General features: G+C 37.5%; 1 protein-coding gene across 1 annotated transcript in view; it reads left to right on the top strand.

The window, feature by feature from the left end:
- The window catches only part of LOC114051354 (cytochrome P450 20A1), a 44,847-nt gene that overhangs the window by 1,673 nt on the left and 28,389 nt on the right, over positions 1-14,785 (top strand). The window contains exons 2-5 of the mRNA XM_027873647.1: positions 2,216-2,265; positions 4,704-4,870; positions 6,166-6,311; positions 12,171-12,338. Of these exons, the coding sequence (XP_027729448.1) occupies positions 2,216-2,265; positions 4,704-4,870; positions 6,166-6,311; positions 12,171-12,338 (531 nt within the window). The remainder of the gene's footprint in view (positions 1-2,215; positions 2,266-4,703; positions 4,871-6,165; positions 6,312-12,170; positions 12,339-14,785) is intronic.

The raw sequence follows: 14,785 nt of genomic DNA, 5'->3' as shown, positions 1-14,785 counted from the left end.
CCCATAAAATCAAATTGAATATTTCTGATTTGATCAATTTCCATGTGGCAGTGCTTTTTCCTATCTACTCTTTGGAGTTAACATTTGCTGAATTTTGTTAACCCAAACCAGAGTATGATGTATTCAGTTTATTTTAGAATCATTTTTTTCTTTCATTTCAATTCAATAACTATTTTTGAAGCTCTTACAATTTACAAGTACTGTGCTAAGCACTGGGGATACAAAGGTAAAAGGAAAAAACTTCAGCCTTCAAGGAGCTTACATTCATTAGTATCCTTGTACAGAAGAATTCTGACTGTAGAACTGCTATGGGCAGTACTGTTGTGACTATGTGGACAAGAAATGTATCTTATTATATGCATCAAAATGCAATATGAGAAGCAAAAAGATTGGAGACTTGAACTTTTTTTAAGCCAAGCAAATGATGAAAATATTTTTTTAATTTGGTCAAAGAGAGAAATTTAAATCCCTCCTTTGTTGCCAAAGTGTGGATCGTGTAAGTCAAAGGGATTGTATACTTTTAAAAAAGACACTTGTCTTTCTTTTCTTTTTGACATATCAATTACTTTCTAATAAACAACCCAAAATAGCTTTCCCTTAAAAGTTAAGAAAATCTGTCTAAATTTTAGTTTAATTTTGTCATGACAAAGTAGCAAGTTACATCAAGATGAACTTTTTTCTTCTGCACAAGAAAAAAACAAATTTGGGAAATAAAAATCTTCTATTCAATTAACTGCTATCTTTTTAAGCTTAGTAAAAGATCTGAGGTATTTGCATCAGTCAGAGGAGAGAGCTGTGATTTTGTCTTGAGTCCTCTTCTCTTGTCTTATACTATCTTACTTGGTAATGTCATCAGTTCCAAAGGGTTCATTTATCATCTCTCTACCAGTGATTCCCAAATCAATATTCCCAGTTCTCTCCTGAGCTCCAGGTTCCCATTGCCAACTACCTTTTTGACATCTCCAACTGAATTCCCTGTACGCCTCTCAAAATCTGTATTTCCAAAACAGAGTTCGTCTTCCTCTCCAGATCCTCCCCTCTTGTGAACTTCCCTATTCCTGTTGAGGGAGATCACCCAAGTTGGCAAAGTCAGGGCCATCTTTGGCCCCTTTCTTGAACTCACTCCACCTATTCAGTCTCTTGTTATGTCTTGTCATTTCTACTTTTTTTGACATCTCTCCAATTTGTCCCCACCTCTACTCATACAACTGCCAGCCTGTTTCAGGCTCTCATTTCCCCATGTCTCGACTATTGCAGTAGCCTTCGGGTTGTTTCTTTTCTTCATATTTCTTCCCACTCCATCACTTAGCACAATACAGGCAAATGGACCATCTCCAGTTGTTGTGATCTATATCTGGCCACTGGACCCAGATGGCTCCAGAGGAGAAAGTGAGGCAGGTGACTGCACAGCCCTCCCTCACTTAAATCCAATTCACCTGCATGTCATGGCATCACCTCCCTGATGTCATGATCCTCTTTGAGAACAAAGGACAAATAACAACAGTAGCCTAGCAAATATTCAGTGCTTAATAAATGCTTGTTGATTTGACTTGACTCCAGTCCATCCTTCACACAGTTGTCCAAGTGGTTTTCCTAAAGAATAGGCTTGACCATGTCACACCCTCTCCTCCAACTCACTAAATCTCCCTGGTTCCCTATTAGCTTCAGTAAAAAATACAAAACCTTTTTTTTTTTAATTTGGCGTTTAAAGTCCATCGCAACCTTTCCTTTCTTTCTATTCTTCTTATGCTTTACTCCCCTCCATTTACTGTATGATCCTGCCACACTGGCCTTCTTGCACATGGCATCATTTTCCAGCTCTATGCCTTATTTCTGGCTGTCCTCCATGCTGGTAATTTTCTCCTTTCTCATCTTCACCTCCCAGCTTCCATGGTTTTCTTCAGTTCTCAGCCCAACCCCTACCTTCTGCAGAAGGCCTTGCTCCGTTACTCTGTTATTAACCGTTGTCTACTCTGTATCTGTCTCAGATGTTCATAGTTATTTGCCTATTGTCTCCCCTGTTAGCATGTGACCTTTTAGAGGGCAGGGGCCATTTTTGCCTTTCTTTTCATTCACAGAACTTAGTGCCTGACGCATGGTAAGAGTGATTAAGCATTTATTAAAACGCTTGATGTTCATCGAGGGCCAGCAATTATCATACAATGTTAAGTATAGTAGTTGGTTGTACTTAAGCAATTACTTTTCTTTTTTTTAGGCTTCCAGACAAGCTTCAGGTATTCCTGGAATTACTCCAACTGAAGAAAAGTAAGTACTTCTTTCTTTGGCATCAAATATAATCAACTTGTAGTCGTTACCTGCAAGAGAAGTACATTGCTCTGAAGCATGTCTTCCTTTCAGATTCTTATTAGCTCTGTAGATCACACTATTCTTTTGTCTGATAACCAGAGGATATTACTTCATGCTATCCTTCCCTTTTTCCCTTACTCAGGGTAGTGATTATGCAGAAATGGGAAAACATTAAAAGGAAAGAAGAAAAAAGAACTTCTCAGGCTAATGTTCATTTTTCTTCCCCAGCATGGAATACACAATAATAAAAATTGGAACAGGATAGGGAAGCTTAAGAATTTTGGGGTAACTTTTTTATCTGGTTTTAACTTTTGAAATTCCCAGAATATCAGACTTGCTCCAGTTGAATTACAAATAAAAAATATCAGTACCTTGGACATAAGCACTTGCAGAAATGGTGCTCTCTAGTACATGTGTAGCACTCTGCTTGGCTCCTGGCCATTTTGGGAGCGTGTGTCAGTCCCAGAGCAGAGCTATTTTCACCTAAGGCCATCACAGGCACAGGATGGCTTATCAGGAAAGCCTTGTGGAGCCCTGCCACCTGTTCTCCCGAAAGCAGCTTCCATAGGAACTAGCATGTGGAGTCAGTTGCCTCCTGTGACAATCCCAGAATCTCAGGACTAGAGAGAAATTTCATGGACCAGCCTTCTCATTTTATAGGTGAAGAAACAAAAATGACAGAAGTGACAGAATTAAGACTAGACCCAGATCCACTGATGCCCAGGCCAGCATTCTTCCCGTTACATCACTTATTCTACCTGATTTGTCAATGTGGGTTAGGGTTAATTCATAGGACCATATCGCCCAAAGAGATTACCCTTGTAGTTGCAATTGTTTCACCCATTGATCTCCTCCAGATATCACTTATATGCCCTTTCTAAGGTCAGAAACTGGTTCAGGACAGGGTTAACATGCTGTTCTGTTCTTAGTAGACTAGGGTCCTGTTGTGATCTGTATCTGTTTTGTGGGAAGTCTTTGGTGGGAAGGTATGGTGTTAAATAGAGCTGTTTGGTTGTCTGTGATGATCTGTAGCACAAAGACCATGTATTGATGGGAATGAAGGTAGACTGAAGTAATTAAGACCAGGTTACAATCAGTTTATTAGCCAGGCTAATAGTAATCAATAAATGTGGTCAGTGATTCCTCAGTAGCCAAAGACCCCAAGTGAGAGTGAGGGTGAGGGCTGCTAGGAAATTTTATAGTGCTTTATAGGATGACAGAGCAAAACCTCAAGTAATATAGGTATACCTTCTTCTAATTGACTAGAAAGTAAAAACCTCTGACATCAGCTTGACATTACATCATTTGGACCTCCCCTTCTAAAACCCCCTTAACCATAAATAGACATGTGATTTGGAATTTGGGAGTGACTACACCAGGTTTGATTGGATCATCTTGACCTTTAGATTAAGCAAGTTTCTCTGGAATGTAGATGGAGGAATGAAGTTACAAGGCAGGAGTTACAAGTCAAAAGACAAGGGTGGCAGTACAGTCCCAAGAACAGAATTGTGACCCAAGTGACCTCAGGTTACCTTGTAAACTTGGCAAGGGTAAGAAACAGCAAGGGGGAATATTAATCTAGCTTAAGTCTTAACAAAATAGAATTAAAAATCAATTTTCAATTTCACAACCATTATTTGAGGCACAGTAATCTGAAACCTACACCTTTACTTGCAGACAGAGATGAGAATGTAATAGGGGTACCAGCTGTCCCAGGATACAAAATCATGTCCTGAAGCCAATTGATGTTAAATTGTCTAGACCTTTCTTATGTTTTGAGAGCATAGAAGGTGCAGAGTTGGTTATATTACTTTTTTTTAAAAAAAATTTTTTAGTAAATACTATTTTATTTTTTCCAATTACATGTAAAGATATTTTCAGCATTCATTTTTTATAAGATTTTGAGTTCCATCTTTTTCTCCCTCCCTCCCCTTTCCCTAAGACAGCAAGCAATCTGATATAAGTTGTATATGTACAATCATGTTAAACATATTTCCACGTTAGTCACGTTGTGAAAGAAGAAACAGAACAAAAGGGAAAAAAAGTGAAAATAGTGTGCTTTGATCTGCATTCAGACTCCATAGTTCTTTCTCTGGATGTGGATAGTATTTTCTATCATAAGTCTTTTGGAATTGTCTTGGATCATTGTATTGCTGAAAAGAGCTAAGTCAATCATAATTGATCATTACACACTGTGGCTGTTCCTGTGTACAATGTTCTCTTGGTTCTGCTCACTTCACTCAGCATCATTTCATGTAAGTCTTTCCAGGTTTTTCTGAAATCTGCCTGTTCATCATTTCTTATAGCACAATAGTGGTTGTGTTACTTTTGCAATTCTTCTGAGACTAATAAGTTAAATCAACTGTTTTTTCCCAAAAATTTTGCTTTTCCACCAGAGATGGAAATCTTCCAGATATTGTGAACAGTGGAAGTTTACATGAATTCCTGGTTAATCTCCATGAGAGATATGGGCCAGTAGTGTCTTTCTGGTTTGGCAGGCGCCTTGTGGTTAGTTTGGGCACTATTGATGCACTAAGGCAACACATCAATCCCAACAGGACATGTAAGTTTAATTTTCTTTCTTATTATTTCTTATTTACTTATAACCCATAATTAAATAATGAGTATATATCTACATTAAAGAGAGAGCTTGGTACACTAACTTAAAAATCAAAGATACTTGACATTGCACATTTGTTTGGTCATTTCTGAAAATGGAAATAATAGTATTAATCATACTCATAATTGTATTTTAAATGTTATTTTAGGTACTTTGTAAATATACTTTATATTCATCATACTAAGTTAGTATGTGAATAGGTGCATCCTAGGAAAGTTATCTAAGAAGTGAATTTCTTTTATAAAATCAGAGGGGAAAATTCTTCAATATGTTGAGTTGAAAACTTTTGGGAATGGCCAAGTCTATGGTATGCTGTGTGAGAGACTTCTGGCCGTGTTTTTTGCATCATTTTTATAGCTTTGAAGCATTCCCAGATATCTGCTTTTGTCTCTTTCTTTCCTTTTCCCTTCCCTTCTTCAAATCATGGGAATTTTTCTTGTGTCTGGGAACTGCTTTATTTAACATCTGTAATTCTCAGAACTTCTGTCTGCCCTTCTATTTTTGTCTGGGAATTTATAATGTCTAATAGAGAAAAGCTGCACTTTTCTACTGCAATCTGAAAATTTCTTAAGATCACATTATCCAATTATGTGAACAAATTAGTGTCCTATTTTATTGATCCTTAATTTTAAAATTCTGTGAAACAAGTTTATATACAGTGAATGATATTGTAATGATCCTGTAGTGGTTATTTCAACATACTAATTACTGATATTAATGAGGGTAAAGGTCATCTATCCACCAAGAACAGTGTCCTTGGAGACACAAAACAAACTTGCAACTTTGGATTAGGTTTAAGTTGGGTGAGATCCATAATTGTAATTTTAAGTACAGGTAAATTTGGAAGTAGATAAAAGATAAATTCTTAATTCAGTTTTGAATTGAGGCAAATCCTTTAGCATTTGCATTCAGATTTGTCCAATTCCTTTTAAAATCTGCAAAGCGTTTTTGTTTTTTGTTATTGTTGTTTTGCTACAGTGACTTCTCAGTCACTTATGAAGAAAATTTAGTACATTTGATACAGTTCTCATAAGTGGATTCCTAGTCAACATTCCAAAAACCTTGCCAATTTCCATTCCATTTTGAGCTCTTCAGTCTTGGGAAAGTAAACTGAGAGAGCTGATGGAAAAAATGGTTATGTTATAACCTGCAGTATTTTATCTTTTAAGTTTCCTGTCTATGTAGAACTGCAAGTATCTTGATTACTTATTTAGAAGTATGATGTTTGTTTTTTTCAGCACATCCCTTTGAAACTATGCTAAAGCCTTTGTTAAGGTATCAGTCTGGTCTCAGTGGGGATGCAGTTGAGAATCACATGAGGAAAAAACTCTATGAAAATGGTGTGAACAAGTCTCTACAGAGTAATTTTGCTATCATGGTCAAGGTAAGGTGGCATATAATTGGGCTTAGGTTTTACAGTAGATATAAATTGCATAACTCCACCAATAGCTGTCTCTCAATAGCTGAAATTTTAAAATAATTGCATTTCTAACCCATATGGGTGACTTTTTTGTTGTAATTATTATCATTCCCTTTCATTGCATATCTCAATCTTTATATTTATGAAATATATATAAAGAAAATTAGGAACTGTAAGAATTTGTCATCAATGAGTTTGATAAATGGTCACTATTGAAGATGTGCAGGAATACTTTATTTTTATGAGCTAGCTGGTTTGCTCAAGGAATAAAATAAGAAAATGGTAAAATGTACATGAAATTCCATAAGAAACAAAGAAAATATAACTTTCAAGGGGGAATAAGAGATGGGTTAGAGCATGGTTCTTACTTTAAAAAGTTTTTTGATGTAAATGTACCTCTCAATTTCTTTTAATAAACACAGTATTAAGCCAGTTTTATGTAAGTTTGTTGATTGTGTACTCCTGATAAATGCAAGAACAAAAACATGTGTATTTGGAAATGGAGAGGACAGGGGGTAAGGGAGGTGACATTTCTTTAGCTCAGTACCCAGTCTCATTTTTGAACAGTTGCCATTTGAAGAAAATAAATTCTCTGTTAAAAAAAAATGTTCATCATGTACTCTGAAGATAGGATGGTTGCCATCCTTAATGGCCTCCTGATAGTAGGAGTTTATAACTAGTATTTGGACCTAACTGAATATGTACAGGAAAAAAAAAATCCATGCTATAAGCAACACTTTAAAAAATAAATTCAGTGATAAATTTTTGAAACATCTCAAAGGAGATTCCAGAAGAATGAGAAAAAAATGATATTTTTTACAATAATAAAAAAAGATGACCCAGAAGATACTAGAAACTACTCACCCATATTCTACTTTCTAATTTCTATAACAAATTTATAAGATTGGATGATATACTCTTTGTGAATATTCCTCATGAAAGGTATGCAGGCAGATCTTCACAAATGATTTTCCAGTAAATCACATCTTCATAGGCATAAACTGAGATATAAAGAATTCCTATTTGTTGATTTAAATTTTTTTTCTCCATTGCAAAATGCAGTCTCAAGGCTTTTTTCAAATAGTTGTCTCCCATACATATGTCAAATTCATGTAAGATCCTATACCAGAAAATATTATGAAAACAACTTTCTTCAACAGTCTACTCACTTTCATCATCAAGCAGGGAATAAAACCCACCAAGCACGTGTTCACTATTCTCATGGAGGTTGTGCTGTGCAGAGTCCAAATAGAAGGTTTGCTGAGCAATGGCAGTGTTCTTTAAATGCTTTGTGGATAACAATGTCTGTTGATAACATTGTGATCATTATACCCGGCCTGGTTACACTATAGAACCCTCCTAAATTAGGTGTGTTATTATTTAAGGCATATGATGTTTTGTTGCTTTGGCAATCCATTGAGTTAGTGTCTGTCTCTGCTTTTTTCTCTCTTCATTATCTGTATTATCTTATCCATTATCTATGTTATCTATGTTGAAGTAGCTGTTTTGGTATCATCTGTATGTAGAATAATAGGCCTGTGGCTCTCCAGAGTTAGTCAGTAAACATTTACTAAACCTTTACTATATGCCATGCACTGTGCTAAACTCTAGGGATACAAAGAAAGGCATGTCAGTCCTTGCCCTCAAGGAGCTCATAATCTAAGTGGGAGAAGAGAACAAATAAAAAGAAATAAAAAAGTGGGCATTACCTAGCTTGGAATGCATGATTAATTCATGCAGCTGGGGTAGGAAATGATCCGAGAAACTAAGAGTTTCAGAGTTGATTTCATCTTGTAGAATGACTAGTTTATGAAGATCTTGAAGTCCAGGATAGCAGCCAGGTGGGAAATGACGATGTGAATTGTCTCCACTCTCCAGTCAGGGAGGGAGGGGCTCCAGGGTCAGAAAAGGGGGAAAGACTGCTCAGGGTATGTGTGCCCCATTTTTGTGTCCTTTCTATATGGGCCCCATTTTTGCTTAAATACTAATATGCTTTCTGACTTCTGGTATTCATATAAGGCAGAAGAAATGAAAGAAGTAAGTGCTTCAGTTTTATCTCTTCTTCAGTTCTGAGTCAGCTCATTGTCCATCTGCAATCTGCATATTACATGAAGACCATAAAGCATAGAAGTATTTAGGCAAAATGGGGCACATATGTGAAGTAAGGACTGCTATCCTAACCAGACAGCCTTTTCCTTCTCTTCCTGTTTACCATTGTTTATTCCATTGTGAATTAATGAATAGATGCTGTCCTAAAGAGATCTCTGTGCTATAGAAAATTCTTTATCATTGATTGGTATCAAGAGATAAATGGCATATATCTCAAATATACAGATAGCAAGCTGGGAGGGAAAGCTACTAATATACTGAATGACAATTGAGATCCAACAAATATTTCAATGAGCTACTCTGAGAGACTAGATCTAATTGGAGGAGATATAATAGGGAGAAATAAAGAGTGCTGTGCTTGAGTTCAAAGAATTGCTTTACATTGGTTGAGGAGATGTGACTAAATGGCAAGAAATTCAGTTGGGAGGAAAAAAAACTGGTGATTTTAGTGGAATGTAAGATCACCATTCAAAGGCAGCATGGTGTATTGGGAAGTAGATTGGCCTCCAAGACAGAATGGACTGGGGTTCAAATTAGACTCTTGACACACACTGATATGATCTTAGGTATGAACCTCTGAGTGCTACTGGTAATTTCCAAAACTTTCAAGTTGCAGAACAGTTTCAGATCTATGTTGGTAGAGAGAGTTTCTTCCCTGGGAGCTCCTTTTGCTGATGAAATCATGGGTCCAGCCCCTTCCAAACTGAACATTAGTCAATGGACAGTGAAAAACGCTAATGCTATCTAAGGTGCATTAACAGAAATGTGGTAGATGAAATGAGGAAGATGGTCGACATACTTTGTTCCAACTGCATTTGAGGATTATGTTTACTTTGAGGTGCCATATTTAATAAAGGAAATTATTTCCAAGGTATCGTTCTTCCTATATGATAAGAGAACTTGAAGGACTAATTGATGATATTGTGAGTATTTAGCCCAGAAAAAAGATTTAGTGAGGACATAGTTAATTGTAACCTCCAAATATTTGAAGAGTTGTCGTGTGAAAGAAAGATTAAACTTATTCTGCTTAACCTAGAGGATGTTTTTGGACCAATAAGTACACATTACAAGGAATCTGAATGAAATAATGAAAAAATATTCTCAACAATAGAACTGTCTAAAAATTAAGTGGGATGCATTATAAGATAGTAGGTTCCCTATCACAAAAAGCTTGCCATTGAAATTATAGGGAATATTTATGTTTCAGGTAAGGATTAGAATAGGTGACCACTGTGGTCCCTTCTAATTATAAAACTCTATTGTTTATCTGGTGCAGTTTTATAAAAGAGATTCTAAATAAAAGGAATTGGAAATATGTAACTCCTCATTTACCAAGCAACAGACATCCTTAAAGGACTATCATCATTAAATTCAGTATACCGTAATATTATTATTATATAGAAATGCTGTTGATTTTTGAGGGTTTATTTTGTAGCCTGCTACTTTGTGGAAGCTGTTAATTACCTCAATAAGTATACATGCTGATTCCCTTAAATTCTGTACAAAAAGCATTTATATATTCGGAGTGCTATTAGATACTTTAACTCTAGCTAATTGACCTTGACAGCTTCAGAAAGAACATTGTATTTGGAGGTGGAAGACAAGTTCAAATCCTGGCTCTCTCACTTAATAGATGTATTTAACTCTCTGGGCTTCAGTTTCCTGAGGGTGTTGAAGTAGATGATGTTGAAGAACCCTGACAGCTCTGAGCTTTTAACTTCATCAGGTTTCCCCCTCAGCTCTCCCTCTCCCCACCCCATCTCAGGCTTTGGATTTTATATTTACATTACTTACATTGATTTTTAGCAGTTGACCCATACCCCAACTACTCAGCCCACCTACTAGCTTTGCTGCATAAAATAATAATGTATTACTGATTTTAGTACTATTTCTGCTTCCAGTATGTGCTGATATGTTTTCTCTCCATATTCTATCAGTCCAGTTCATCCTTTCCAGGGCCTACTGATTTACAGTTATGTGCACTGCCTCTTTTTTCCTGGGACAGAAGGGTCATATCTGACGTGACCCATGAAGCAAACCATCTTTTTAGCATCAGCAGAGCAGGACCCCAATGATCCACAGAGCTGAAAAGGCCTAACCCTTTGGCCAAATGGAGCCTGCATCTTCAAAATTGGGCCTCATACAGTGTGAGGCTGGAGAGGAGATTTGTACCGTGGGACTCTCTTGAACAATTAGAAAAAATGGGATGCTACCTAAATGCTTTTTCAATTACAGTGTCCCCCTGAGTAAATACCACAAGGAAGTGAAAAAATGGCAAAATGGCCCCAATCAATCAATAATCATATATCAAAAGGTTTATAGTAGTGCTTTGTATGGTAACAAAGAGCTGGAAACAAGATGGATGCCCATTTGGAATCACAAATTATGGGATACAAGTAATTGAATAAAGCGTATAGGGAACTGATCAGGACCTTTGACCAATTGTTTTCCCCCCAGTCCAGATATTGAGTAGGTAATAGAGACAGCAAAGTCTTAAAGTACAAAGAAGTGTCTACATGCTGTTGCCCCTTTATGTAGTGCGTAGAAGTTCTTCAAACTTGAGAGGATTGGACAGGAAAGAGATTGGTCACATCCCTTTAAAAGAAAAAAAAGCCAAAACACACTTCTCTGGGAAATGAATTGAGACAGGAGACAGCTTTGAGAATGACTGTCAACAAGAAAGCCAAATACAGAAGAAGAATCCAGCCCTTGGCAAGGGGAAGGGGATTCCTCCGCTGCCTCCCTCCGCCATGGTGTCTTTACTCACCCAGGAGGAGACACTGCATCCAACCAGTTTCACATTCAGAAAGCCCAGGAGAGACCAGGCATGAAATCTGAGGAGCTTTATCAGTCAGGAGAGGTCGTTGAGGGTTGAGCTGCGGAGCCCTGCAAAGACACTAAACTGAGGAGACGCAGTTTGAAGATACCACAGGGAGAGAAAAGGCAGTGCTGGGGTCCTAACTGTCAGAAGTGTCAGAACCAGGCTGCCTCTGTTCCCTTTGCGTGCGCTTCTCCTAGTGTCCTCTCTATACAATCCCTCTTCCCACTGACACTGTGTGTTTGCTCCAAACTTATAGGAGGAATAATTTGTTACTACAATTTCTGTTATGCCCTTTCAATAAGTGCCTTTGCTTTGAGCTAATTGTTTCTGCTGGCTGACTGAAAGGTAAATACCCTGAGAGCTGAGGAGCTGTGATGTTAGGAATGCTGACTCAGAGTACCTTGAACCTCTGGGAGCTGTACCCCAGGAACTCAGTCTTCACGTATAAAGTACGATGCTCCCAACGTAGAAGATGCTACATGAACAGTGTTGTGTAATAGCAAATTGCAACTATAAGGAATTGAGAGAAACATGGGAGGTTTATATAAACTACCAGAAGAATGTTTGGCCTGTGCCTGTAATAATGCTCATGAAGTTTACTCACTGAAAGCCAGCCCAATTCCAAGTAACTGAGAAACCAGTTATGGCCCAGATAGCTGTCAGCAGAATGGGGAGTGTTTGGAGGCATTTTGCCTACCTTGTCAAACTAGTGCATCAGCAGTTTTTGCTGCTTTTATTTAATTCAAACTAGGATGGGGTGGGAGGATGGAGAGAAGATAATACTAAGAAATGACTGATGTCAAACCAAAAGGTATCAATAAAATTTATTTTAAAAATACTCCTAAAAATTATCAAGAAGAGATAATCCTAATAGTTTTCTCTTCTGTTTTCAGCTTTCAGAAGAATTGTTAGGAAAATGGCTGTCATACCCAGAATCTCAGCATGTGCCTCTTTGCCAACACATGCTTGGCTTTGCCATGAAGGCTGTTACACAAATGGCTTTGGGCAGTAGCTTTGAAGATGACCAGGAGGTCGTTCGCTTTCAGAAGAATCACAGCACAGTAAGTGGAGGGTAAAATTCAGAACTGTTTTATATCTGTATAGATGGGGAATGTTTCTTATTTTTCTCATTGTAGACAGAGGAGTGTTCTTAAGTTCTGATGTACAGAGAATCACTATGTTCATTAAAGGGAAATGGGGTGGGGTAGGAGAGGGAGAAAAGAAACCAAATTGCCTTGTCCTTTCGTGCAGAAAAGAACAATTTGAGCCCCCCCCCCCCAATCTTCGTTATGTTCATATTTTAAAATGCAAAATTGAGGGTAACTTTTAAAACTTAACAAGTATCTAACTTTGTTTCTGAACAAAGTGAATTGCCCTGGATGTTCTGAATTTAGTCTAAATAGATAGTGTCCAGGTCAAACACAGTTGGGGTCTTTACTTAGACCTCACCTTTTTTGACATCTGTAGTTTTTGACCCTGTCAGCCATTCCTGCTTCTTCCCTTGGTTTCTGGGTACAACTCTTTCTTGTGTCCTTTATGTCTTTCTTTTTTTTTTTGATAATTAATTTATTTCTTTTTAGTTTTCAACATTTACTTCCATAAGATTTTGAGTTTTACATTTTTTCCTCCTCCCACTTATTCCTTCCCCTAAGATGGTGTACAATCTGATATAGGCTCTACATATACATTCATGTTAAGCATATTTTCCCATTAGTCTTGATGTAAAGAACAATTAGAACTAATGGGAGAAACCATGAGAATGAAGCAATAAAACAAAACCACAAAGGAAAAGGAGAGCAAATAGTATGCTTCCATCTGCATTCAGACTCCAGAGTTCTTTCTCTGGGTGTGGATAGCAATTTCCTTTGTGAGTCTTTTGGAGATGTCTTAGATTCTTGCATTGGTGTGCGGAGCTAAGTCTATCAAAGTCAGTCATCTCATAATGTGGCTGTTAACTCTGTACAATGTTTTGGTTCTGCTCATTTCACTCTGCATCAGTTCATGTAAGTCTTTCCAGGTTTTTCTGAAGTCTGCCTACTCATCATTTCTTATAGCACAATGGTATTCCATTTCATTCATATACCACAACTTTTTCAGCCATTCCGCAATGGATGGGCATCCCCTCAATTTCCAATTCTTTGCCACGACAAAAAGAGTTGCTAGGAATATTTTTGCACATGTGGGTCCTTTTCCTTATATCTTTCTACCTGTTCCTTCTCCCTCTCCTTTACTGTATCACCATCTTCCCATCCACTAAATGTGTGCATTTTCAAAGGCCCTGTCCTAAGCTTTCTCCTTTCTCCCGCTACTCTTTCCCTTGGTGATCTCATTAGATCCCATTGATTAATTTATCATGTCTATGCAGTAAGTTCTTACATCTACATAGCTCGTTCTATCCCTCTCCTAAATTCTAAACCCTAAATGCCTGGATGTACTGTTGACAACTCAAACTCATCTTATCTGAAATAGAACTTGTCTTCAATCCCAAATGTCCTCCTTCAAAATTGTCCATTTCTCTTGAACTGGGCCATCCTTCTAGTCACCCAAGTTATTTATTAAATGCCTGCTATGAACTAAGCACTGTGATAGACACAGAGGATAGAAAGGAACAAAATAGACCCTGTCCTCAAGGAGCTTACTTTATATGGGGAGAGATACATCATGAGCCCAAATTAGTAAATATAAAATATATACAAAAGAAACTCAAATTCATTTCATTTCATTTCAAAAAGAGCATCATGAGAGCAGAACCCAAAAGCTAAAAAACATTTTTCGAGGGTTGTTTGTTTTTTTTTTTTTGTTTTGTTTTGTTTTTGCTTTTTGGTGAGGCAGTTGGGGTTAAGTAACTGGCGCAGGGTCAAAAAAGTTTTAAAAATACATTTATTTGGTCATTTGGCAGTGGAAAGCAAACTGGTAAGTGTATGGCTCTCTCCCCTCAGGTTCTGGCAGGTTTACATCTTATAGGATTTTGACAAGAGTATTCATTACACTAATTACAGATACACACAGTTTGCTAGGGCAACTTGTGAACAAGGTTGATTGAGATGGATATCAGTAAAGTAGCCATTCTGTAAAATTTGGGTGGGAACCAAAACACAGGCTTGGGTGGTCCCAAAGCCTGACCTGGTTGTGATAACCCCAAGCATCAACATTCTGGGTGGGTCCAGGACCTGGGGAGCAAAATTCCTTATAGCCATCTCCTGCATTCCTAGATAGTTGTTGAGATCAGGAAGGTATTCTGGGTATAAACAATCTCTAGTCACATAAAATTACTAATCAATAAGTTTTCCAAACAATATAATAAAGCATTTCCCAACACAGCTGAGGAGATCAGAATAGGCCTCCAGAATAGGGATTCTGAGAGGCAGAGGGGTGGAGGGAGAATCATCCAGGCATTGGGACAGCCAGTGAAAAGAGAAGAGAAACGGAACAGCATATGAGGCCAATTTGGTTCACGTAAGAGCCTGAAGGGTAGTAACATGCAAGTAGCCTAAAAAAGACTGGCGTC

Source organism: Vombatus ursinus, unplaced genomic scaffold (assembly GCF_900497805.2).
Source record: "Vombatus ursinus unplaced genomic scaffold, bare-nosed wombat genome assembly UNPS02014802.1, whole genome shotgun sequence".
Lineage (NCBI taxonomy): Eukaryota > Metazoa > Chordata > Mammalia > Diprotodontia > Vombatidae > Vombatus > Vombatus ursinus.
Note: the sequence above shows the minus strand (reverse complement) of the source record. Positions and strands in the feature narration are given on the sequence as shown.